Raw genomic sequence first — 27,147 nt, 5'->3', positions numbered from 1 at the left:
TTTGTCCAAAAGTAACCAATTTTGAGAAAAACGAATTTTAATTTTAGAGTTTTATCCGTTTTGTCCGGATAATTTAAATCAGCATTGTACAGCTTGAAGCAAATTTTCAAAAAATGAACTAGCGATTTTTGTATATTCCTGAAAAGTTTTCTCGCTTGATAGTCTATAAGTTTCTTGATCATAATTGTTTCCAGTTTTTTTCACAAAGATGTAGATAAAGTTTTTCCATATCAACAGAATATCATTCTATAGAACCTACTGCGAACCATGAAGCTGAAGAAAAAAAGAAACAAAGTGGAAACTTTTGTGCTATGCTAGTAAATGTAGTAGATGATGGAAATATTCTTAAACTATTTTCTTAAAAAAATTTGGAAAAAACTACTGGAAAAATATATTTTGAGCTGTTTACTTCTGACGTAGTCATTTAGTTTTGACTTTAGATGACTTTTTTCTTATTGTTACTTAGTAAAGAATAGAAGAAAATGACACCCCTGTAATAACTTATTGTAGTGAGTTGGGTGCTATTGAAGGGTTCCTGAGGGCTTATATCAGACATTAACATCAGAGAATAAGACAACATTTTAGGGGATCAAAGTAAATGAGAATCATAAATGTAGTTTCCGTTCAGTGCTTGATGACTTTTGTAGTTTGATTTCAACTGACACGTAGTGCAGAGTGTGGCGCGAGGTGACTAATTAGAATGGACTAATGGGGGGTTGGGGGTTTGGGTGTTGCCTGTTACCTTCGCTCCAGCTGTTGACTTTGGTGTCGTGTTTGAGCTGTGGGTCTATGAAGAAAGTGGCTGTGGAGGAGAGAGTGTCGTCCATCTCCACATTGTCATCCAGCCAGTAGACCTGCTGTTCCGCGTCATTGTACATGTCTACACAAATTATACCCTCACAGTTCTACATACTTTTCATGAGCCATAACTTTTGGCCCCAACATGTGAGACTTTCATGTCAGCTTTTATACCTAAGGGCGCATCCAGGCTTTATAACATAGGGACCGGAGAGCAAGAGATCAAGCGGGTTTTTAAAAGTACTGGCAACTTTGTAGCTTAAACGGGTCAAAAAGTAATTTTCTGAGCTATGCGAAGACTTTGAAAGAACCCTGCCTCATAACTTAATGGTCAGCGCAATGCAAAAACGCATTTCTCACCAAGAAAAATGTTCGCATTTCTCGCTAAAAAAGTTTATATCGTAAAACAAGATTGCTCGTATATCAGGGCAAAGTCCTCAATGTTCCGCCTGAACTTTAAGTCCAATTACAAGTTTTTTGGCTGAAAATTGACAAACAAACCATTAAAAAAAATTTTCTTCACTTTATCCCTCCACCGGTAATGTAAAACACAAAGGGTTGGTTAAGCGTCTTCTATTGTTTTAATAGATCTCAGTTGCAGAACTCAATTCAATTTGGAACGCGTTAGTTCGCCATTTACGCGTATTATAAGAACGCGTTATATCACCCGTTAATTTTTCAAAAAGGCTAAACTAGCATTTTTCGAACCACCGTAGCTTTACAAAAAATGATCACGGGTAAAATAGTTATTTTTTATTGAATTTAAGCTCAGGACAACAATTTCTTTCAGATGGTAAGAACATTCCGTCAGATGGAAGAACATTCCGCCATATGGTAAGAACATTCCGTCAGATGGTAAGAACATTTCGTAAATAACTTAATTAAAGTGTCGAAAATTTACTAAACAACAAACCAGCACTAGCAAAAAATATTCCTGATTTTTTACCGAAAGTGGGAAAAAATATCTGAAATTGCTACTTTCAACATCTATTTTTGTTATTGTCGCAATTTTTTAAAAAAAAAATGATGCAATAGTTGCACTTTCGAGGATTCTTATTTCACCGGATTTTTTAATAAGTAATTCTGGACAAAAATTTTCAATATCAGCCAAAAAGTAATATTGTTGTGCTGAACTCAGTTTGAAACAAATATTTCACCTGTGATTGTTGTTCGTAAAGTAAGGGGAGTTCAAAGGTTGCCAGTTTGGCCAGTTAGCGATAACTAACCCAGCATATGTAAGCGGAGTTTTAAATCGTCAATGAAACCGTTCCAAATAGAATTGAGGCAGGCTACTTGGACTATATAGTTTATTGCCATATGCGACACAAATCACTTTGTATTTTACATAGCTTGTGGAGGAAGGAGTTTAGAAGAAGAAAATTTCTAGAGAATTTATTTAAAGTTCCGACTTTCGAAACGAAAGTAACGGAAAACTTGTGCTCGGGGTTTTTTTTTCTCCAGACAATTTTCGACTTTTTAACTAGCCTTTTTTGACGGAATTTTTTATGTCATTCGAAAGCTATTGTTGTCTTGAGCTAAAATTTGAAAAGATTATATACCTGTGATTATTTTTTGTAAAATTATGGGGGTTTAAAGATTGCCATTTTGGCCAATTTGAGACAATCAACGCGCGATATATTTCGCGCTATTAACGTGTAAGCGGAAATTTAATCCGTCTTAGAAATCGTTCCAAATTGGTTGAAAGAAGCTTATTTGCGATAATTGATTTGTTACAAGGAGCGAAATTTATCTTTTTGTACTTTATATGGTGTGTGGGGGCATGATTTTCATAAAAATTTCAAAATTTAGAAAAAACAATCATTTTTATTTTTTTTTACATTTAATTTTTTAAGGTTATTACTTCTCCATAAACCTTAAAAGGCAGTCGGAACGTTCAGGGCACCCCCCTGATACGAGCAGTCTTATTGTTCTGACTTTCGATACGAAAGTAACGGAATATTTGTGCTCGGGTGGGATTTTTTTTTCTTCAGACAAATTTCGACTTTTTAACTAGCCATTTTTGACGGAATTTTTTATATCATTCGAAAACTATTGTTGTCCTGAGCTGAAATTTGAAAAGATGTTTTACCTGTAATCATTTTTTGTAATTTTATGGGGATTTAAATATTGCCATTTTGGCCAATTTGGGACAATTAACGCGCGATATATTTTTTGTGATATTAATGCGTAAGCGGAGAGTTAATCCGTCTTAGAAATCGTTCCAAATTAGTTTAACGAAGCTTATTTGCCATAATTGATTTGTTACAAGTAGCAAAATCTATCCTTTTGTTCTTTATATGGCGGGTTGGGGCATGATTTTTATTTAAAAAATTTCAAATTTTAGCAAAAAATTTTTTCTTTTTGTTTTATTACTTTTAATTTTTTAATGTTATTACTGCTCCATAAACCTTAATAGGCAGTCGAAACATTCAGGGCTTCGCCATGATACGAGCAGTCTTGTTTCATTTAGTTTCGGATTAAAAATGTGTGTTCGGTAAATACGTATTACGTTCTAAGTATAGTATCATAGATATAGTCTTCAAACTATTGAAAGACAAACTTACATAGAATCAAAAAGCGGTACGAGCAGTCCTGATACGAGCCCTGATACGAGCAGTCTTGTTTATTTTTTTCAAATGGTATCTTCTATCTTTTTTGCAAAAGCGAAAACTATTCCATCGAGTTTGAAAGCCCTTGGAACAATCATACGCGTACCTTTGCTCCTATGCGCGTAGTCTTGTTGTTCCGACTTTCGATACGAAAGTAACGGAATATATGTGCTCGGGGTGGGTTTTTTTTTCTTCAGACAAATTTCGACTTTTTAACTAGCCTTGTTTGAAGGAATTTTTTATATCAATCGAAAGGTATTGTTGTCCTGAGCTCAAATTTGAAAAGATATTTCACCTGTGATTATTTTTCGTAAAGTTACGGGGGTTTAAAGATTGCCATTTTGGCCAATTGGGGACAATTAGCGCGCGATATATTTCGCGCTATTAACGCGTAAGCGGAGAGTTAATCCGTCCTAGAAATCGCTCCAAATTGGTTAAAAGAAGCTTGTTTGCCATAATTGTTTGTTGCAAGGAGCGAAATCTATACTTTTGTACTTTATATGGCGTGTGGGTGGATGATTTTCATAAAAAATTTTAAATTTCAGAATTTTTTTTTTCATTTTGTTTTATTTCATTGAATTTTTTAATGTTATTACTGCTCCATAAACCTTAAAGGACAGTCGGAACATTCAGGGCTTTGCCCTGATACGAGCAGTCTTGTTTTACTTAAGCCTAAAAATACATGTAAAGTCTCCTGCATGATTGCCTACTTTGTGAGTTTCTAATGAAAAATGCGAATTAGGATTGAGAAATGAATCGCAGTATTCAATCACGAATTAATTCTGGGAGTGGTATCAGAGGTAAAATCCTTAAAGAAAATCTCGTAGGCTTAGCCAGATAAAATATAAATGCGTTATAATTGAAAAGAGGCGACAAGTTTCAATCAAGGTGAGGCGTGGATTAATCAAATGCTTCGCATTTATATATTTCTACCTTAAATTGTCTCGTACGATTCTTTTGCATTGATTATTCGTCTTATCTCTGTGCTAGAACAATCGTAAACACTGCAGATGATAGCAAAATTTTGACATAATTGATGCTGAAAGCAGACATGTTTTTGACCAAGAAAAAACTTTCCGGGCTTTTTTAGGTTTGTTAAATAGATTCCAACAAACTTCCTCACAGAATCATTCAACCACATCCTGAAAAAACTCTCAGCTGAAAATGAAAAACTGTAACCGATAGCATTTCGAAGTAGTAAACGGTTTGGAGATGCTTAGTAACTGTATTGGTTTATTTATCAATAATAATTAATTAAGCATCATAAAAAGTGTAATAACTTCTTTCCAAAACATATGTAACATTTCATTTAATTTCTACAATTCTTTTTAAAAATCAAATTTTTCGAGTGGATGGCCATTAGACAAGAATTGTCTGTTTTTAGGTATCTAGCGTTTTAGAATTTACCAATACAAGTTTCAATCGTTTTGAAAATGTTCTTCTTTTAAACGCAGTTTTCTTACACAGTGAAGGTAACTATTCTTTTTTTCCTAAAAAAGTTTTGATTGTTTTAAAAAAAATAGATTTATATAGAAAAGAAATAAGAGTATGATCAGTTCATGTTAACACAATAGTTTGTATCAAGCAAAGATTGAGCCCTAGTTTGGATTTATTTGAAATTTTATTAATTAGTTCATCATAATCTAAAAATTAATTCTCTGAAAACAAATGGTTGACTCATTTTGTGTGTCAGAATCAGTATGAACTATCAGAATCGGCTTGACTACACTTCTTGTAAGAAACTAGAAAAATCATAGCTAAAAGGAGACATGCAGTTAGAAAAGTTTATTATTTTTGCCCCCAAACAAATATTTCGAATGGTGATTGGAATTAACAATAAGTCTGAGTCTTGATTCTCAATGTCTTGATATTAGTTTTTTCAGCATCATTGGTATGTTTATTTTAGAAATTTGATGAGCAATGTTTTCTCAATATCTAACATAGTCGTTAGAGTAATTCAAAAATATCGAACTCTTTGATTACGAGGCCAAACTGGGCATTCTGTGCATTGTAAGCGGAATCCGCAACAGGCCAAAATCAGATTTGTCGCGGAATCTGCAGCTTTGCTACTTTTCTTTTATCGTCTTCGCTTTTTTTGATTCCACAAACAAATACCTAAAACTTTGTACCGCTCAAAATCGTTCCAAAAATAGGCAATTTTGCGGAATCCGCAACCGTATTGGTGGAATCCAGAACAGTTTGTGGAATCCACAAACAAATAAAAAGACATTTGTATAGTTAAATTGAGCTGTTGCGGATTCCGAAACTGTAAGCGGAATCCGTAAACTGTACGTGAAATCCGCAAATTGTCCGTGGAATCCGCATTTTGTTTGCGATTTCCGTTTACATATATGTAGTATATGTGTAGTATAACGTTAATTTTATAGCTTTAATTTACTAGATGGTCACCAGAAAAATCAATCTCAATTACTACATTGATCAACTACCAGTTGAAATACCAAACATTTGGTCTCAATTCCTGTCAACCCAACTTCGATCTCAAAACCTGATAACTTCGATCTCAACTTCGATCTCAATTCACTAGAATCAGAATATATTAGATCATCAGTGTTTGGGGTTGATGGAATCCCAAATACTGACCAGCATTTGACATTTATACAATCCCAAATACTGACCTAATTTGGCGATATGCTGTGTGTTGAATTTCCTTACACTCTCAACTCAATGACTCCAAAGATTGAATATATTCGGTGTTGTGTTTTCAAAATACTAAAAAGTGACATCCACCGGTTTAGTTGACGAACGTTGTAAGATTTGATTGTGGAGTCCGCTGACAATGGTTAAGTCCTTGCTTTTGAAATTCGGCATTGCTATAGATAAGAAATCCAGCTCTAGCTTTTAATGTTTCATAGGCAAGTTCAGTAATAAACAAAATTCTGATTCCACTTACAGTTTACGGATTCTATTTACATTTGCGGACTCCACTTACGCTTTGTGGAAAATACTTAAAGTTGGGAATCCAAAATAACTAGCTATATTCGCTTGTTGCGGAATCCTCGGCACAACAAATGTGCCGACAAATTTTACGTTACAGGTGTTTGTACGCGGAATCCACGGAAGTTTTCTAGGTGGAATCCAATTTATTTTAGAACATGTTTAAAGGTTTGTCTGTGGAATCCAGGAACATACAGACACAAAATTGTGCGCCTATCCAGTACACAGTTTGGCCTCGTAATATTGGCCGTAAAAATCGCCAGTTTGTTTGATTGAATAGCTGATCGTTTTTTTTTAGCAGCGGTAATTTTAGCAGCAATTTTTTTCATCAAGATATGAAAATTACTACTTAGGCTCTGTTTTGGGCTAACTTATTCGCCATCAAAAAACTTTGCATGGTGTTGCAAGCGCAAAACAGGGTTGTTTTGCATGCAGTTTATCTCACAATCAAACCAATGTAAAAATTTGGCAATTTATTCTACATCAAAGACATTACAAGGCTAAGCTGTGCACTGTAAGGCGCACATTCTTGTGTCTGTATGTTCCTGGATTCCAGAGACAAGTCTTAGATCATGTTACAAAATGTAAGAAGATTCCACTAACAAAATTTCAGTGGATTCTGCGTACAAACACCTGTAACGTAAATTTTGTCGGCATTTTAGTTTTGCTGGGCGTTCCGCAACGAGCAAGCATAGATAGTTGTTTCGGATTCCGCAAATGTAAGCGTATTCCGCAAATGTACGCGGATTCCGCAAATTTATGAGGATTCAGCTTACAATTTTCTGATTCCGCTTACAATTTGCGGATTCCGCTTACAATTTGCAAATTCCATTTACAGTTGCGGATTCCGCGACAGCTTAATTGTATACTAAACACATTAATATTGTTTGTTCATGGATTTGTTTCGGATTCCACACTTTTTGCTGCAAATTCCGCAAAATTGTCTGTTTTTGGAGCAATTGTGAGCAATGCAGTGTTTTAGCTATTTCTCGGTGGAATCCAAAATGGCAGAGAAGATCGAAGAAAAACAACAATTTTGCAGATTCCGGAACAAATCCGATTTCTACCTGTTGCGGAATCCGCTTACAATTTCCAAATTGCACAGTTTGGCCTCGTAATGATGAAGCAAATAAACTAGTCTTTTTTATTTTTCTCACCGACTGAAATTTTTAAATTTAAATTTTGATATTGACAAGCTAAAACTTTTAGCGTCGCGAAATTATCAATAAAAACAATTCAATGCCTTGTACGGGGCAGTTGGAAAATGCATGGTTTTTCTCTGATATACGAGCCTGCAAGCTTTTAAGATCATAATAAAATTTTTGATTTTAGTTAATTTACTTCTGAAAAAAAACACTCAACTCTACATGAATGCTTTTGATTTTCTGTGCACAAATTTTTGAAACTTTGACCTATTCGCTTTAGAAAGTAATGATCAAAAACTTGTAGTTTTTGGATTTACGGGGGGCGGATCTAGGATCTTCTCGTCCGCGCGCTACTCCCTAAACATTATATTATAATGGATCTGAAGGCGCCGTTAGAAAAATTTTAGGGTCGTCAGCCAACTCGTCCAACATTATTTCCCCCGCTCACTAGTCCCTCAACATTATTTTATGACGGAGTCGTAGGTCCCATTAGAAAAAAAAATTTAGTGTCAGTCAGCCAAAATAAGATATCTCAAAAGTCCAAAGGGTGCACATTTTGGGTCGGCAGGATTCGAATCCCAGAGAGGGGGTTTTCCCCCAAAATCTGCTACTGGGTGTATTTAATCTGATGTCTCAAAAAAGACTGTCGAAAAATTGTGGTTGAGATTTTTTCCTCTGACCAATTTCAATTGATATATATATATAAAGCCAAGTTGTAACTTTTTGAGTTGTTTGAAAGCATCTCGATAAAATTGGGCATCATTTAGCCTTAGAATACGCAACATGGCTGTTTGCTAAATCGTTCTAATTTTGTTGATTCCTGAGATTAACGAATCATATAAACGGATCTTTTTGTTTTTTTTTTGATCATTTTGCTTGTCATGGATTCGCCGACAAAATTTGGATTTGAAAGTGTTTTTCAGTGAACATTACAAAAATCGATTCCACCTAAGAACAAAATAAAACGCTTCTAGCCCGAATTCACAACCAAACGCGACACACACACACACCCAAACACAAACCTATTCGGATTATCTCAATGATTTCTGAACAAATTCCTTAGGCCAATCTCTTGGTCTCATATTCAAAAAAAGTTTTCGCCTGTGATCAATTTTGTAAAGAGTTTCTTGAAACTGGCTGTGCTGCTACTTATTGTAACACGGCTTAAAAAACCCAAACTAATTTTACTGAAATAATTTCATTTTATTGAAATGCTAAATCATTTTGTACATGCTACCTTTTTGATGAAAAACTTTTCATAATTTGCTGAGAATTTTTTCATGCTATCTGAACAGTTTTTTTCAGAAACCATCGCAAAATCACTAAAAGGCAGTAAAAACTTTCAGGGCTTTGCTCTGATATGACGCCAAGATTATTTACTTTTGTTTCATGACAAGAAAAATTGCTTACTTAACAGTTTTCAGATCCAGTTCGATTAAATGAGTGTTTTTGAGTTTTTTGCGCAAATTTTTGAAATTTTCACTTTTCGACCTAGAAAGTACTGATCAAAAGATTTTAGATTGTAGCTTCACGTGGGAAAGATCCAAGATGTTCTGCCCGCGCGCTACTCACTCAATATTATTTGATAATGAAGCCGAAGGCGCCTTTAGAAATCTTTAGGGTCGGCCAGCCAACTCATAAAACATGATTTCCCCCGCGCGATACACACTCAACATTATTTTATGATGCGGACGAAGGCGCGTTCAGAACAATTTTAGGTTCACTCAGCCAAAAAAGGATATCTCAAAAATCCAATAAGGGCACACTTAGGGTCGGCAGGGTTCGAATCCCAGAAACGGGGTGTCCTCCAAATCGGCTACTGGGTAAATTTGATCTGTTGTCTCAAAAAAGTCTAACAAAAAATTGTGGTTGATGTTTTTTTCTCTGATCAATTTCAATAGACATATACAAAGCCAAGTTGTAAATTTTTGAGTTGATCAAAAGCATTTCGATAAAATTAGGCATCATTTAGCCATATAATACGCAACATGACATTTTCTAAATCGCTCTGGTTTTGTTAAATCCTGAGATTAATGAATCACACAAACAGATCTTTTTGTTTTTTGATCATTTTGCTTGTCATGGGTTTGCCGACAAAAATTGGTTTTGAAAGTAAATTTCAGTGAATACTACAGAAGCATTTGAAAACTGTTTGCACCTAAGGACTTAAACAAAATCAAACGCTTGTAACCAGAATCCACAAATACATCCAACACAAATACAAGCCTATGCGGACTTTCTTAATGGTTTTTAAACCAGGCTCATCTCCTGGTTTCATATCAAAATCACAAAAAGTTTTCGCTTGTGATCAGTTTTGTGATCAGTTTTGTAAAGAATTTTTTCAAGCTGACTAAATTGTTTAACCCGGTGCAAAAAAAAACAAATTAAGTTTAGGGAAAAACTTAAATTTTGTTGAAGCGCCAAATCACTTTGTACATTCAGTAGCGTTTGATGACATTTTTTTCATGATTTGATGAGACATCTTTCAAGCTATCTGAACAACCGATCGCAACAGGAAACCGATAAAAATTTTGCAGAGACCAAATCAGCAAAGCTTAAAATTGTCACTATTTTTAAAACTCCAGTTTTAAGCTGTGCTGTGCTGTAAACTTTCACAAAGGCATGAGTTTAAGAAAACATCCGAGTAAACAAAAAATGTCTCATTGAACAGAACAGATAACTTGTCCACAATGGGCTTTGAAAACAGAAGTGTTGAAGAAAAAAACTACGGTCAACTATGCACTTAGTTTGTCAATTACTTAATATGCTGAGCAATTTTGAAAAAGCAACTGTTTGATGTAGTAAATAGTTGTTTTTTTTCGAGAATTTTTCAACTTTTTATGCACCTTCCATTGGTATCACATGGATTTCGAAAAAAGCCTTGAAATTCAGCTTTAGAGGAAACTAGAAAAAAATTAAGCTGAATCAGCGTTAGAGCCGACTCAGTTTTGTTTTGTTTTTCATTTGTTTCATTCAATTTTAGTTTGAAAAAATGTTTAGTTTGTTTCATTTTTCAATTTTTATGAAAACTGTTTCAAATAGGGACTTTTATGCCCAGGGCAGTTTTCTTGCAGGCCAATTTAATTTTCTTGATTAGCAGCTTTTGACAATTTTTTAGGAATCTGCAAAAGTTTGATGCTCAAAGCTCTAAAGCATTAGGATGATTTTTCACTTGTGGTCAGTTTTTGCAATATATGGCTGTTTGAACTTTCGAATACTTATTCACTAGTTCAGATTGAGTTTTTATCTCACGATACATATTTTTTGTATAGTATAAGCTGAAAGCAAGACTACATGCATCAAGTGTGGACAGGAAGGTTTTAACTGCCCATTGAATTATAGAATAGTTTTTTTTATAAAAAAATCAAATGAAATTTTTTAATAGGAGATGAAGTTTCGGCAAACAGATTTGAAAAAAATGTTGTTAAAATGTCTCTCCCAACCCCACTTTAGAGGTGCGCTTCGGGAAAAGACAATTCAAAAGTGGTCTAAAAAAGAATGATTAACTTCAATTAAAAACTTCAAGATTTTTCAGACAATTATCCGCAGAAAAAATTGCCCTTCTAAGGTTAAGAAAAACTAAAAGTTATATTAATAATAATAATAAGCCATTCATGTTTTCAAAATTGGGTATTCTCAGTTATGTCAGGCTGAAATTTCATAAATTTACAAACAAACTAGCAAACAATAAAGCTGAATCGAAAGCAAAGTTGTTGTTGAAAACTGATCAAACTTTTGTTAGAGCCAACTCAGTTTTGATTTTTATTTGATTTGTTCATTTTAGTACGAAAAACAGTTTAGCTTGTTTCATTTATCAATATATGTGAAAACTGTTTAAAATTGGGACTTTTATACCCAGGGCAGTGTTCTTGCCAGGCAAATTTGTTTTTCTTAATTAGCAGTTTTTGACAACTTTCCTAGAATCTACAAAGTTTTGGTGCTCAAGGCTCCAAAGCACTAGGATATTTTTTCACTTCTGGTCAGTTTTTGCAAATTTATGGTTGTTTGAATTTTCGGCTACTTAATCACTTGTTCAGATTGAGTTCTTGTCTCACGATGCAAACTTTTGTAGAGTATAAGCTAAAAGCAATACTACAGGTATCAATCGTGGACAGGAAGGTTTAACTGCTTATTATATTATAGAATAGTTTTTTCATAAAAAATTGAACGAAAAAATTTAATAGGAGATGAAGTTTTGGCCAAAAAGATTTCAACAAATGTTGTTTAAATGTCTTTCCCAACCCCCCACTATGTCAAGTTGACAACGAAGTAATTAACTTCCTAGCAATTAATTGAGTACAAACAATCCAAATAAAGAGCAGGCTCTTATCAGACCACTTTATGTTATGAAAACGCTAAATTTCAAACAAGACCTTCGAAGGTTTTCAGAGGGAATAAAAACAAATTGCTCAAAACTGGCTAAATATAGTTAAAAGTCAAAAATCAATCTCTAATTTTCAGAGAATAAATCAGCAAAAATTTAATTAAAACTTTGACCCAAAAAAAGACTGTCAGAGTTTTTTGAATTTTAGTTTTCAGCTCTGCTGTGCTGTCATTTTTCACTATGGCGTGTCTTTTAAAAATACATTCGAGTAGACAGAAAAATGTCTGAGAGAACAAAACAGATAACTTGTCGACTATGGCCTTTGAAACAGAAGTTCTGAAGAAAACAACTCTGGTCAACTATTCATTTAATTTTTCAAATACTGCATATGCTCAGCGTTACTGAAAACCCAATTTTTGATGTAGTAATTGGTTGTGAATTTTTTCGAGTCTTTTTAAAATTTTTATGCTTCTAGTGGTCTCACAAGGATTCCAAAAAGTGCCTTCAGGTTAAACTTTAGAGGTGCGCTTCGGGCAAAGACAATTCAAAAGTGGTCTAAAAGAGAATGAATAACTTCAAATAAAAATTTCATGATTTTCCAGACATTTATCCGCAGAAAAAAATTGCCCTTCTAAGGTTAAAAAATTCTACAAGTTATATTAAAAATAATTATAAGCCAATCATGTTTTCAAAATTAGTTATCCTCTGTTATGTCAGGCTGAAAATTCATAAACTTACAAAAAAAACTAGCAAACAATGAAGCCGAATCGAAAGCAAAGTTGTTGATGAAATCTGATCAAACTTTTGTTAGAGCCGACTCAGTTTTGTTTTTTATTTGATTTGTTCATTCTTAGTACAAAAAAATTGTAGCTCGTTTCATTCAGCAATAATTGTGAAAACTGTTTTAAATTGGGATTTTTATGCCCGAGCAGCGTTCTTGCCAGGCAAATTTGTTTTTCTTAAATAGCAGTTTTTCACTATTTTTTATAATCTACAAAGTTTTGATGCTCAGGGCTCCAAAGCAGTAGGGTATTTTTTTAACTTTTGGTCAGTTTTTGCAAACTTATGGTTGTTTGAACCTACGACTACTTATTCTCTAGTTCAAATTGAGTTCTGATCTCAAGATACAATTTTTTGTGGAGTATAAGCTAAAAGCAAGTCTACAGGTATCAAGTGTGGACACGAAAGTTCTCACTGCCCGTTGAATTATAGAATAGTTTTAAAGAAAACTTTACACAAAAAAAAATTCATAAGAGATGAAGTTTTGGCAAACAGATTTTAAAAAAATGTTGTGAAAGTTTCCCTCCCAACCCCCACTATGTCAAGTAGAAAACGAAGTAATTAACGTCATAGCAACAGATTGAGTACAAACAATCCAAACAAAGAGGAGGCTCTTATCACATCACTTTATTTTATGAACACGTTAAATTTCAAACCAGACCTTCAAAGGTTTTCAAAAGGAATAAGAACAAATTGCTCAAAACTGTCTAAATGTAGTTTAAAAGTCAAGAATTCAATCTCTAATTTTCAAAGGCCAAATTAGCAAAGTTTTAATTCAAATGTTGACTCAAAACTTAAACTGTCACAGTTTTTTGAATTTCAGTTTTCAGCTCTGCTGTGCTGTCATTTTTCACTATAACTTGGCTTTTAAAAATATATCCCTCTATACAAAAAATGTCTCACTGAACAATACAGATAACTTGTCGACTATGGCTTTTGAAACAAAAATTCTGAAGAAAAAACCGCGGTCAACTATGCAGTTAAATTGTCAATTACTGCATATGCTGAGCGTTACTGAAAACGCAATTTTTGATGTAGTAATTTGTTGTATATTTTTTTCGTGTCTTTTAAAAAATTTCATGCACCTATTGGTATCACGAGGTTTCCAAAAAAGGTCTTGAGTTTAAGCTTTAGAGGTGCGCTTCAGGCAAAGACAATTCAAAAGTGTTCTTAAAGAGAATGAATAACTTCAAAAAAAATTTAAGGATTTTTCAGACATTTATCCGCAGAAAAAATTGCAATTCTAAAGTTAAGAAATACTGGAAATTATTTAAATAAAAAAGAATAAGCCTTTCATGTCCCCCGCTCTGTTGTTCTCAGTTATTTCAGGTTGAATCTTCACAAACTTACAGTTCTGTTAATAGATCGTTGGATCGTTGCCTGCCATTGCAGCTTTTTGTCTTCGAGCTTCTTGTTCAATTTTCTTTTTCTTTTCAGATTTTTCCAGTACTAGCTCTTCTTGTGACTTCGGCCCGCTCAATGAACTTGGTCCACCCTTGTTCGGTTTGGCCCGTTTTACCGCCAAGTTTAGTCCTCCTCCCGCTTCTATTTTTTTGACTTAACGACAATTTGGCTGTGCTGGGTCGGCTTGTTGAGGCTGCAGCTTCATTTCCTCCTCTGAATCGCTCTCTTCTCTTCGAATATCTCTGCTGAGCTAATTTTTTGTAGTTTCTTCTTCGGTTCCGCTGAGGGCTTTTACTCGAGCCTTATGCTGGCTCTGGTTGAAGTTGAATTTTTGCCTCGGCGATGTCGCTTTTCCGGTATATCGACCCTCCAGACGATTTTACTGTGGATTCAGATTCTGATGCGAATCTCGCCTTTATGGGTTTCGTTTATGCTTTACCACTTTTCCTGAGGCCGTCCTTTCGTAGTCTTTTTCGGTGAGGCCAATTTTTCTTCTGCCTTGTCTTCAATAAAATCCCTTCTCCTAGGAGTAGATCATCTCCTTTCGGAGTTCCGAGTTTAATTTTTCGGCTGATACTGCAATTCGTCTAATATCGTTATTTCGCTGCATATCTACATTCTCATTCTATCTGGCGTTCGCCTCCAAAAGCTTCTTTAGCACCTTGGATCGTTCCCTGTCTTGCGCTGTTCTGAGTTTTTGTTTAAACATCGGGCTCGTGTCTCTGCTCCGGGTTCCTTTTTTGACAATTTTGCGATTGTCCCTTGATTGGTCAATTCTCCTCTTCAGCTGAGATGCTGTTTGCGCCGATCTTTCAAGATGTTGTTTGGGCAAACAGTCAGAACTTTTTAAAATCTATCACGCATTATTTTAAATTCAGTTGCCGGTTGTCTTCGAAGTGTGCCTGAAATGCAAAAAAAACTCGGACGCTTTTTTGTTTGTTCCATCTCAAATCGTGGAAAATGGTGCTGAGGCAGAGTATGATTGAACGTTTTTTTACCCCCAATCTGCCCATTATCCTTTGGATTGTTCTTTCTACTAGTCCGCAGCCTCGTTGGTCTCCGAGCGGACAAAATTTTTGTTTGATGTTGTCTTCTATACAAATTTTTTAAAGTCTTTTCCCCTTGAAGCCAGAACACTGGTCTGATTGGATCGATTCCGGAATGCCGTGTGTATCAATATATGTCCGCAAAAAATTAACTGTTGTCTTTCCACTCGTTGATTTAGTTACTTTTACTGACAAAAAATTCAAAAATCGATCGATATCTATTAACAAGTATAACTTTTTCCCGTTGTGATTTTCTATTGGGCCCGCGTGTTCTCACTGGAGTTACTGACCCGGCTGCCTTAGCAGTGGTAGAGGTTTTGATGCGTTTTTGGAATTAAATTTTTTTTGCGTTCTTACCGTATCTGGTTCAACAACGGCGATCCTCAACGAGATTCACTATGTCCTTGTGCACATGAGGCCAGCAAGGTATCTTGATACTCCGAGCATCACGTCCTGTTCTGGATGTCCTCTCTGAATTTGTTTCGATACTGCTGGTCGTACTAACATGCAATCGTCTTGCACGGCCATCTGGCTCCACAGCGGATTCCTATACGGTCTATCAGTTCAAATCCCTGCTTTTCTCCCCTGTCGATCTTCCTTCTGACCCGATCCATCCAGGTATCTTCCGGGTTAAGCTCCGCTAAGAGATTCTTTTCAAACTGTTTTGAAATATTGTCTAATGAGTCCCTTTCCAACTGTTTTTACAGTTCAGTTTCATTCCTCGAACTGTGACGATTTCGGCGTGCTGGCTTCACTGCACAAACGTCTTGCTCTTCCTCGGTGACCTACGTTGTCGTGAGAATGAACTTCGCTTCGAAGTGACTCATTAGGTTCTGACTTAGAGCTTTTCGTCGGGAGATTTTCTCCTGTCGCAGCCTCCAGTTTTCGTGTATTGTTTGGCGGAGTGCTCTCTGCTTCCCCGATTAACTGCCAGAAAGAAAGCAGTCGGCTATCGGTTTCCTTCTGTTGATCCTCCAATAATTGCCATTTCAGCCGTGATGATTGACGTGTTTTGCTCTCCGAACTGCTTCGATTTTTTTCGGGCCCCAATTGTCTTTCTTGTTCTGTATCGTCTCTGTGACCTGCTTCTCCTCCACCTCCTCGGATATATCGTTCGTATTGTTTAATGATCGATTCCAGTGCGGATTCATTAGGTTTTCCTCCCTGTCTTCGTCTCGCCAGTGATCTTGTGGTGAATCTGACCACAAGTTGTAAGATCTGCTCGGCTCATCGCTCAATTTCTTTGAATGATTTTTCGATTGAGTATCATGATTTTTGTATTTTTTTTTGTTTTAGAATGTTCTAGAACGTTTTCGTTCCGGTTGCGCAATCAATTGTTTTCTAGCCTAAATCTCATGCAGTCTAAAATTTTTTGAAAGGGTTCAGTTGCTGTTATTATTAATTTTTTGTCTAGTTCCGATTCGAGCCACGGATCTTTATACGGGTCTCGTGACGAATAGTCACTGATTGCCATGTCCTTCCTTGTAATGTGAACTATTTTGAACTGTGAGGGCAATAACCTATCTACTCACCGAGTTAACCTGGATTGATATGTTTTGTTTTATCTGCACCCATCTAAGACTGACGTTAGGGCTTTGGTCAGTTGCGTTATGGTCAGTTGCGATGATGAACTCCCTTCCTAATAGCTAATTTTTGTATCTGTCAACTGTCCAAACAACCGCCAGAAATTCAAGCTCAATTGAAGAGTATTTTTTTTTCGTTTTTGTTCAGGTATCTAGATGCGAAGAAATAGGGAATCAGGCCCCTTCGTTTGTTTCCATTTCTAGGGTGGCCCCAATTCATTGTGACTGGCGTCGCATTTAACCCTTGTCTTTCTATTTGCATCATAGTAATTTACCTAAGGATGTTATCAACTGCGTTTTTTATACTCTCGAAAACGGCTGTATTTTGTCCCTCCACTCGAACTCTTTCACTGGCAGTTTCATATTTTTCTCTTTTTTTAGGAGTGGTCGGAGCGTATCTGTAAGGCTTGCCGCGTTAAGAACAATTTTTTATAAATAATTTATACTACCAAAAAATGATCTGAATTGCTTTGGCGATTTAGGTGGATGAAGATTCTGAATAGCCTCTGTTTTGGTCAATTCTGGTCTGACTCCCGACTCTGATTGGTGATGGCCAAACCAATCTACCTCATGTTTGAAGAATTCACACGTTGAAATTTTTAACGCCAAGTTTGTCAAGGTTTTGCAAGACCCTTTTCACTAATTTGTCATGTTCTAGCTCCTCTCCTTTGATACAATGAGGATATCATCAAAAAAATAATTTTGTAATCTTTGCATGATTAATGGTTCTGTACATGGTTTTTGGAATTCGGACGGCATATCTGGTGAGCCGTAGAGCCGGTTAGAAATCTAGAAGTGTCTGTAGTATTACCGCCTACAATATTCAAATTACACAGGCGAGCAGTATCTAAATTTAATTGAGTTTAGGCACACTTTAGATCGAGTACCATGAAGTAAAGTGTGATTTTTTTGTTCTCGAGGACAATTTGGCTGAATCCATCTTTAGTTCCACAACGTTTGGCATTTGGTAATTATTTTGGAAAAGTTGCCTATTGACTGGCTTTGCATCTAATGGCAATTTGATGGAATACTTTTTTTCTAATGTTATTAACGATTGGTGCAAGGAAACAGTCACTGGTAAACTTGTCCAATTTCATAACGTGGCCTTCCGATAAAAAAAATTCTGGATTTCCGCTTGTTTTTTGTTTTGTATGTGGTTTGGTAATATTCTCGCCTGGTAATGAGTCCTTAATTTTTTAAGAATTTATTTTTCCAACCTTTTGACTACTCGCACAGTAGCACGTCAAACCTTGACAACTCCCATGGTGTTAGTCTTTGAGTCGTCGATATGTCTACTTGTCCCTGGAGGTCCAGACCCATGATGCATCTGGTTCTGCGTTCTGTGATCAAGAACGTAGCTTCCTTTTTTTCTCAGCCAGCCGAACGTAGGTTGGTCTTTACTGCCCCAGGATACATTTTGGTTGGTAGTTGTAATCCACAAATTGCGCCACCAGATTGAATTTCACTGCCGGGATGAATCTTGATCTTTTCGACTTTCCTAATATTTTTTTTGTCGTTTCCAGTTTACGAGCGACTCGGCACTTCCCGTTTCCACTGTTTGTTGTTTTTATCTGTTTTACTTTTCGGAGCATAGCCTTAAGGGACTTTATTTTGTTAGATTTGTCTAATTTGTCATGTTCTAGCTCCTCTCCTTTGATACAATGAGGATATCATCAAAAAAATAATTTTGTAATCTTTGCATGATTAATGGTTCTGTACATGGTTTTTGGAATTCGGACGGCATATCTGGTGAGCCGTAGAGCCGGTTACAAATCTAGAAGTGTCTGTAGTATTACCGCCTACAATATTCAAATTACACAGGCGAGCAGTATCTAAATTTAATTGAGTTTAGGCACACTTTAGATCGAGTACCATGAAGTAAAGTGTGATTTTTTTGTTCTCGAGGACAATTTGGCTGAATCCATCTTTAGTTCCACAACGTTTGGCATTTGGTAATTATTTTGGAAAAGTTGCCTATTGACTGGCTTTGCATCTAATGGCAATTTGATGGAATACTTTTTTTCTAATGTTATTAACGATTGGTGCAAGGAAACAGTCACTGGTAAACTTGTCCAATTTCATAACGTGGCCTTCCGATAAAAAAAATTCTGGATTTCCGCTTGTTTTTTGTTTTGTATGTGGTTTGGTAATATTCTCGCCTGGTAATGAGTCCTTAATTTTTTAAGAATTTATTTTTCCAACCTTTTGACTACTCGCACAGTAGCACGTCAAACCTTGACAACTCCCATGGTGTTAGTCTTTGAGTCGTCGATATGTCTACTTGTCCCTGGAGGTCCAGACCCATGATGCATCTGGTTCTGCGTTCTGTGATCAAGAACGTAGCTTCCTTTTTTTCTCAGCCAGCCGAACGTAGGTTGGTCTTTACTGCCCCAGGATACATTTTGGTTGGTAGTTGTAATCCACAAATTGCGCCACCAGATTGAATTTTACTGCCGGGATGAATCTTGATCTTTTCGACTTTCCTAATATTTTTTTTGTCGTTTCCAGTTCACGAGCGACTCGGCACTTCCCGTTTCCACTGTTTGTTGTTTTATCTGTTTTACTTTTCGGAGCATAGCCTTAAGGGACTTTATTTTGTTAGATTTTGGGTCTAAAAACAGATAGATTTTTTTGTATTTAAACTACCGCCAATTTTTTTTTGACTCGTTCCTTTTAATCTCTCTTTGACTTATCTCAAAATGTTTTCTCTCTTTGGTTTGTTTGTTTGCACCGTACTGATCTCGAATTCTGTGCAAGACCCGAAGTCTTCCACTACCAGGTTACACTCCTCTTCTGATTTGTTAGAATCTTCCGTCATTTCGCTCACCTGTTGTGCTCTACTCATTTTTTTGAAATGATTGTGTTTGTTGCATCTTGCATGTATTTCCCATGGCCGAAAAAGATTTCAGCTGTCCAGCTTCATATGTGTGTCCACTTAGAATAGAGTAATTGGTTTGTCCATTTGATATTTTGGATCTATTGCTGTTTTGCTACCTGTTGTTGTCTTTTTTGAAAGGTTGTTTTCTACTTCCCACATTTGAACTTCTCACTGCCAAATACTGTTCTACTTCAATACCCGAGTTTTAGGATGTTGTCGTTTCCGCAGTTGCTGCCGCATTTTTTTTGGAACGCCAATGTTTTCAGTTTACTATTTTCTAATTTTAAAGCCCGTTTCAGCACATCGACCGGTGCGAGCGTTTCGAATGTCGGCGTATACTGTAGGGTCATGTTTTTCGTTTTTAAGAAAACCAGATCACGAACTATCTCATCCTACAGAGTTACCAACTCAGATCTTACTGCTTGTGCAGTCAGTGCCGTATCAAAAACTTCTCCCTGTTCCTGCGTTTTCGCGAATTGTTTGTATCTTTCGTGTGTTACACATTTCTTTTTTGGAATGATATTGATGCCAACTCGATCATTTCCTTGACTGACGCGTGGAGATTCTTTTGCAGAAACCTCTTCTTTCCCTCAGTCCCCAGAAAAAGGAATAGTCTAGATACGAGCTTATTTTGCACTTCATTGTAAATAAATATTGTAACTAACTCACGGGCCTCGTGTTCTTCTCTCGTCTCTGGCTAGGTTGTCCCTAATATTTTTTAGCTGCTATTGCAGTTGCGTTTTTTCCATCCCTCGATGTTTTCGGTCTGGGGGTAGTTCTTCCGTTATGTCTCCTGGGTCTTCAAGCATAATCTCTGGGTTAACGTTTTCCTTGACGGTGACGGCCATTAGGAATTGTTCTAACCAAATTTTAAATTGCCACGGTGGGTCTAGATTTGCTGATGCCCATAATACTGGTTTTACCATATCAGTACGATTGTCCCGAGCGGAGAACCCTGCTGGCTGCGCCATGTGATATCCTACTGGACTACTGTGAGATAAAATTGATTTACAATTCCAAAGAATTTACTTTTTATTTCTTATAATAGTTTTTTTTCTGTTAGAGTTGCTGAGATCAACTCGTTTTTAAATTGGTGTGATTGATCCAGCGGCATACCAAAGGTTTGAGCTACAGTTATCTGGGACATTATGATAGGATATAAATAGATTAAGATATCCATCACTCAAGGTTAGGTAACGTTACTGCTAGTACAGTAGCAGTACCACATTGATGATTCTGAAAATCCTGCTGAAAATTTCATTAAAAAAATTCAATTATTTTCTGGAGAAAAAATGACGCCGAGCACAAGTTTTCCGTCAGTTTCTTCAAAAAATGGAAACATATTACGAACCAAAGTATGAGAACCAGGAAAAAATCTGATATTACTCTTTTCTATTTGATTCAGCAGAAATATATGAAATTCGAATGATCTGGCTCTGTACAACTATGCGGTTTATCTACGAATTCAATCGTAGAGGCATATGCAGGGGAGTAGTTGAAATAAAATCTCGTATCAAAAATATTGATACCCAGCAAAAAAAATTGAACGTAAGACTTGTTTGCAGTGACTCGTCTGGCGTGGTTACCGCTGCTGTGATTAAAATCTTGTTCCTGGTCAACTTATTCAGAAAATGAGCAAAAAAGTACTAACAGCTGGAGAAGCATATGGGGCACTCTTGGGTGTCGAGAGGGAACATGCCCAGCTGGAGGGGACATCTGGTCTTGATGAGGATGCGGGTGGAAGACAACACATCCCCATTCGTCTTCAAAAGAGTGATCTTGCTCTGCGACACCTCCGCTGAAAGTAAAAATTTGATGCCGGCTTTCATAAAAATAGATGTCATCACTAGCTCGCATGTGTCGCCTTCTTCATTGGAGGTAAGATTTGATGTGTACGGCGTGTCTTCACTTACATGGTGTGTCCTCCTCGACGGCGTCTACGAAGTATATGTTTGGTCTCCAGATGGCGGCCGCGTAGTGTCCCTTGACGATGACAGTGGCGTCTGCAGATTCGTTACTACTCAGCCTCTTAGCCATAGCTGTGAGGCGATGGTCGTTCCAGAATGCACGAACGTACAGGTCCGAACTCATACTCTACAGATTAAAAAAACGATGAAGTACATGCATGCAATTAAGTGAGATTGAAAGCGAGTGCGATCGGGTTTCGTTGCACTGAGTGACAAGATATACCACTGTCCACTGCTATCATATGGAACCGAGTCCTAAATCTGGACAGTTGCTTCATTTCATGCTCTCTGAAAATTTAAGTAATAGCTGCTGGGTTGTACGGAAAAAAAACTTCCTGGCAAAAACTTTTTTAAAAAATCAATGCTTGAATTAGTGAAAAATACTTGAAACATTGACATACCATCGAAGATTCGGAAATTGGCCCAATTTGATAGACGTGAATGCCAAAGCCAATGAAGTCTGCAGCTGGAACATAAACAAAACAGAGAATTAGACAAAAACTCTTAAAATATATCAGTCAATTGAAAAATCTTTTCTCGAAGCGCTACACATCAAGTTGACAAACTAAGTTAGTAGAAGAGAGGGTTTCTGTTTAGATGATTACAGCTAATTCTTCTTCTATTTCAACACCGAGCGCCCATTGATTCTAATTGATTCAGTTATAATGGATTCCCGAGACAAAAAAAAATCCATTATAATTCATTAAAGATGTAAAGTTCAGACCACGAAATGGATTTTATTGCCATTATAATCGATTAATTTTGAAAAAAAAAACCATTATATCCAATTATAATCCATTGTTTGGCACTGAAATTGATTGTTTTTGCCAAGATAATCCATTATAATTTATTTTAAAATAAAAACCAATTAGAAACCATTATAATCGATTATAATCCATTTTATTTATAGAAATAAATTCGAATATTTTTGCTGAAACTTTCAAGAATTTTAAAATTTTTCAAGAATTTTACAAAATGTATGCCATGTCTTTTACTGCATGCCATGTCTCAACGTCAGCTCCTCATGTTTTTTTACCTGGGGTGGGGGTAAACGGGGGGGGGAACGGGGGAGATTAAAGTTGGAGGTTGAATCATTACCCCCCCTCCCATTCTACCATTAAATTATTCCACGCTACCACCATTCAATAACGAGTTTTGTAAATTAAATCATTTATCTCCTATTTTAATTACTTTTTGCATTTTACCGAGTTTTTTCAACCTCCGATTTTGGCGAATATTGGAAAATCTGTCCCAAAAATCTAACGTTTACATTTTTACTCTTTGCATCATGATAGATTTTTTAAAAAACCGAGAAAACATTTTTCGTTGACCCGGGGTATTTCATGCCGAGCATATGTCATTGCAATTCTATACGCGTCATTCTTTGCTAAGTAACAATAATGCTTTCAAGGCCATCCACCTGCTGCCGTGAAAAGGTGACACTCTGCCGAGAATGTTCATGTCAACCTATTCATTTAAGCTCCTTTGAACTTCTTTTCACATTTTAGCAATTTTTATCAATATAAAGCGGTGTTTATCTCAGTTATATCAATTTTTATCACAGTAAAGTGGTGACATCTCTCATTGCTAGAGTATGTTAATTGCCTGTTTGTCGACTTACGATACAGGCCTATCTTGTTTTGTTATTGTTCTGACTTTCGATACGAAAGTAACGGAATATTTGTGCTCGGGGTGGGTTTTTTTCTTCAGCCAAATTTCGACTTTTTAACTAACCATTTTTGACGGAATTTTTTATATCATTCGAAAGGTATTGTTGTCCTGAGCTCAAATTTGAAAAGATATTTCAACTGTGATCATTTTTCGTAAAGTTACGGGGGTTTAAAATTTGCCATTTTGGCCAATTTGGGACAATTAATGCGCGATATATTTCGCGCTATTAACGCGTAAGCGGAGAGTTAATCCGTCTTAGAAATCGTTCCAAGTTGGTTAAAAGAAGCTTATTCGCCATAATTGGTTTGTTACAAGGAGTGAAATCTATCCTTTTGTTCTTTATATGGCGTGTGTGTGTGTGTGTGGGGGGGGGATGATTTTCATAAAAATTACAATATTCAGAAATTTTTTTTTTTCATTTTGTTTTATTTCATTGATTTTTTAAATTTTTATTACTGCTCAATAAACCTTAAAAGACAGTCGGAACATTAAGGGCTTCGCCCTGATACTAGCAGTCTTGTTTTTCTTATGTCAATTCTATATCAAACTCTAAAACCTGAAACAGATGATTTGTTCAATTATCATTAAATGCAAACCAGTTCGGATACTATTTATACAACTAATATTGTCAATCTGTTTTTTCAGTTCTTATTGTTCCGACTTTTGTAACGAAAGTAACGGAATATTTGTGCTATTGTGGGTTTTTTTCTTCAGACAAATTTCGACTTTTTAACTAGCCATTTTTGACGTATTTTTTTTTATCATTCAAAAAATTTTGTTACCCTGAGCTTAAATTTGAAAACATACTTTACCTGTGATCATTTTTTGTAAAGTTAGGGATGTTTAAAGGTTGCCATTTTGGCCAATTTGGGTCATTTAATGCGCGATATTTTTCGCGCTATTAACGCGTTAGCGGAGATTTAATCCGTCTTAGAAACCGTTCCAAATTGGTTGAAGGAAGCTAACTTGCCATAATTGATTTGTTACAAGAAGCGAAATCTATTCCTTTGTACTTTAAATGGCGTATGGGGGGATGATTTTTACAAAAAAATCTCAAATTTTAGAAAAAAATTTCATATTATTTTATTTCGTTTTTTTTTAAATGTCATTACTGCTCCATAAACCTTAAAAGGTAGTCGGAACATTCAGGGCTTCGCCTTAATACGAGCATTCTTGTTTCTTTTTCGATTCACATTTTATCGAGTTTTATCATCTCAGAACTCGGTAATTTTCAAAAAGCTTTTAAAAGTTTTTATTCCATAAGTTGTTAAAATGTGAATCACTGCTGATGATTATTTGTGAATCCTGATCCTCATTCTGCGTGGGAAAAAAATATACAGAAAAAAATTAAAACACACACGAAGAAAAAGCTCTTACTATTTTTGATTGTCGGAAAAAATAGATTCAATGCTTTGACAGTTTTAGTGCCATTTTCAGTCCCTTTTTTCAAAGTAATATGGAAAACAAATTTTCCTTCCTCATGCGGTCTATCAGTTGGCTGCAGTAATTCCTCAATAATGATGAAAAGACATTTTAGTCTGGAGCTAATTTATGGAAGTTTAATTACATGCTATTTGTTATTTAAAAATCAAATTCGCTTCCAGGAGCGTTGAGACTTGGAATAACAACGCTCAAATACTATTTTTGGTAGAGAAATAACCTTTTTTCGAGTTTTTGTGTTCACTCAACTGTCCAAATGTGACTTTTATATGACAAGCCTTTTCATAGAAAGAACTTCTTCAATGTTATTTCGTGGAAATTTGGCAAATAAGTTCCCGATACCTTTGTTTGACCTATGCTGTCTTGATAAGTTAGAAACCCTTTAGAAAATTATAGCCAAGCAATTACCCAAGGAAAGGGAATAGCCCAAGGAAGGAGCTTAAGCATCAGCTGTTTCAGCTACGGCAGCTAAAACTACAGATAAGTTTATCCCGTTAAAATCTCCTCTCGAATTCATCGGTGAAGTAAGCGTAAAATTTAGTTTTTCCATTTAAAAAAAATCTTTTGTGGCTTTGTATCGAATATTTGTTACAAATATAATTTGCTGAGTGAACGGAATAATCTATTTTTAAACTTTTCCAACCCATTTTTATTGCAAAGTCATTAAAATTAATTCGTGCTGCTGCTTTTAACTCCCATTATTTTAATGACCTTGTCTCATGCAGGACTCCGACAAAAACAGCATATAAAAATTCAGAGTAAAAGTCATTTTTTTTCTCTTAAAGTCACAAAAGATTTGATTGAGCGTACGTAAAAAAAGTTGCACAAATTTAAAAATCTACGTTTCAGGTGCATTCATCATTTTTGAAAATTTTGTTCTAAAAGTTACATTAGAAATATAGTTTGAATTAAATGTTTTTTTTTGTAAATATTCAGAAACTTTATTATTGTTGCTAATTTCTTCTATATTTGATCAATTGCTGAAACAAATACATGTAGTTAAAGAACGTTTTACTTGGTTAAAAGAATGCGAGTTTAAGAGAACGTGGTTAAAGAAATGTTGAAGGAAATGCAAAGGAATGCAAAAAACTGACCAGATCATTCGCAAAGTTTGCAGTCTATAAAAAGGTGAAGCAACAAAAAGAAAACTGCAGGTTCATAAAATTCAGCATTGAATAATTTTCAAAGTATTCTATACTAAAATGTCCTACCTTAAGTATAGCTACCAAATAACTCATATCTATTAAATATAGCTAATTTTTTGTACAATTTCTGCAAGGTTTTGAATTACCGCACTGACAAACTTGAGATTGAAATTGATTTTGAAAATTTTTTTTTACAGATAATATGCTGTATAGAAATCGATTTACGATAGCCAATTTACATGCGTATTTTGATTTAGAATGGGTTCATTGGGTTCTTACGGTGGAAAAAAATTATTTTATTGCTCAAGAAAGTTTCCAATAGGGCTCCTGAGAGCAAGAGTCAGTGGAAGAGATAAGTTCCCGCGTAAAGGTGATTCATTTTCAAATTAAGCAAAACCAAGGGTTTCCGCGGTAATGAGAAGTAAGCCCTTAAAAACGTTTGCTAATGTGATTTTCGTTATCAAAGATCTATCCTCATTTTTTTTCTACAAATAAAATATACTTATGAAATCAAATTAGAAAAATTCATTTTTGCTACTGCATGCTCAAATATTAGTTATCTCCAAAAAATAATTTCAGGCCAACATCAAAACTAAAAGTTTATTGAAAAATATATATTAAAACTTCATTTCCACTGTCTCTCTTTTTGATAGTCTAGAAAATCTGAATTGAATCGGTGTATAACCTTTATAAAATAAGTATAAAAAAATTTAATAATCAATTTGAACTGATTTAAATTTTGTAGTCACTCAAACCCATAGAAAAAAAACCAAAAAAATTTTAAAAAAAAAGTTTATATCGATTTAAAAACGATTGAAATTAATTTATAACCAACATTTTTGTATCAAACTAAACCAAAATTAAGTTGACCCAAATAGATTTTTAAGATCTCTGCTACATTATCTATTTAAAATCGATTGCAAAGCGTTTGTCAAAAAATATTCCGAATGGAAAAACAATTCATGCAAAACTTGCGTTACTTCGCAATAATATGGCTACAAAGAATTGAATTTCAGAAACCAGGGTATTCTTAATTTTGGTTTATTTTGTATTGGCGAGGAATTTTTAATAAAAAAACTTCGACCAGCGCTTTCTTTTTTCTATAGTTTCGTGAAATTCGCCCCTTTCCTCTCGACTGCAACTTCTGATTTCATTTCCTTCATTAATTTTGGTTTCATTTTCTCTAACAACAAGATAGTATAATTGTCATATTGGACTACTTACTGTTTTACTTTCTTTTCACAATTCATAGTTATCTGTTATTTCTGTTATCCCCAAAACTTTTCTAAAAAAATTTATGGGTATTTGAGACAGTGATTATCTTTACGTTATGTTGGCTGAATTTTGAAATATTAACTATATCTATATTAGTTTGCTGATTAAAAAGGAAAGCTGCACCGAC

General features: G+C 35.3%; 1 protein-coding gene across 4 annotated transcripts in view; it reads right to left on the bottom strand.

Moving 5' to 3' along the window:
* Positions 1-27,147, bottom strand: part of LOC134856789 (gamma-aminobutyric acid receptor subunit rho-1-like) — an 83,528-nt gene that overhangs the window by 30,183 nt on the left and 26,198 nt on the right. For all 4 annotated transcript variants that reach the window (XM_063873063.1, XM_063873065.1, XM_063873064.1 and 1 more), the window contains 4 exons: positions 21,891-21,955; positions 21,436-21,616; positions 21,174-21,320; positions 743-880 (listed from right to left, as the gene is read on the bottom strand). In XM_063873063.1, coding sequence (XP_063729133.1) covers positions 743-880; positions 21,174-21,320; positions 21,436-21,616; positions 21,891-21,955 — 531 coding nt within the window. The remainder of the gene's footprint in view (positions 1-742; positions 881-21,173; positions 21,321-21,435; positions 21,617-21,890; positions 21,956-27,147) is intronic.

Source organism: Symsagittifera roscoffensis, chromosome 1 (genome assembly GCF_963678635.1).
Source record: "Symsagittifera roscoffensis chromosome 1, txSymRosc1.1, whole genome shotgun sequence".
Classification (NCBI taxonomy): Eukaryota; Metazoa; Xenacoelomorpha; order Acoela; family Convolutidae; genus Symsagittifera; species Symsagittifera roscoffensis.
The sequence above is the reverse complement of the archived record's forward strand: the minus strand, read 5'-3'. Positions and strand labels throughout refer to the sequence as shown.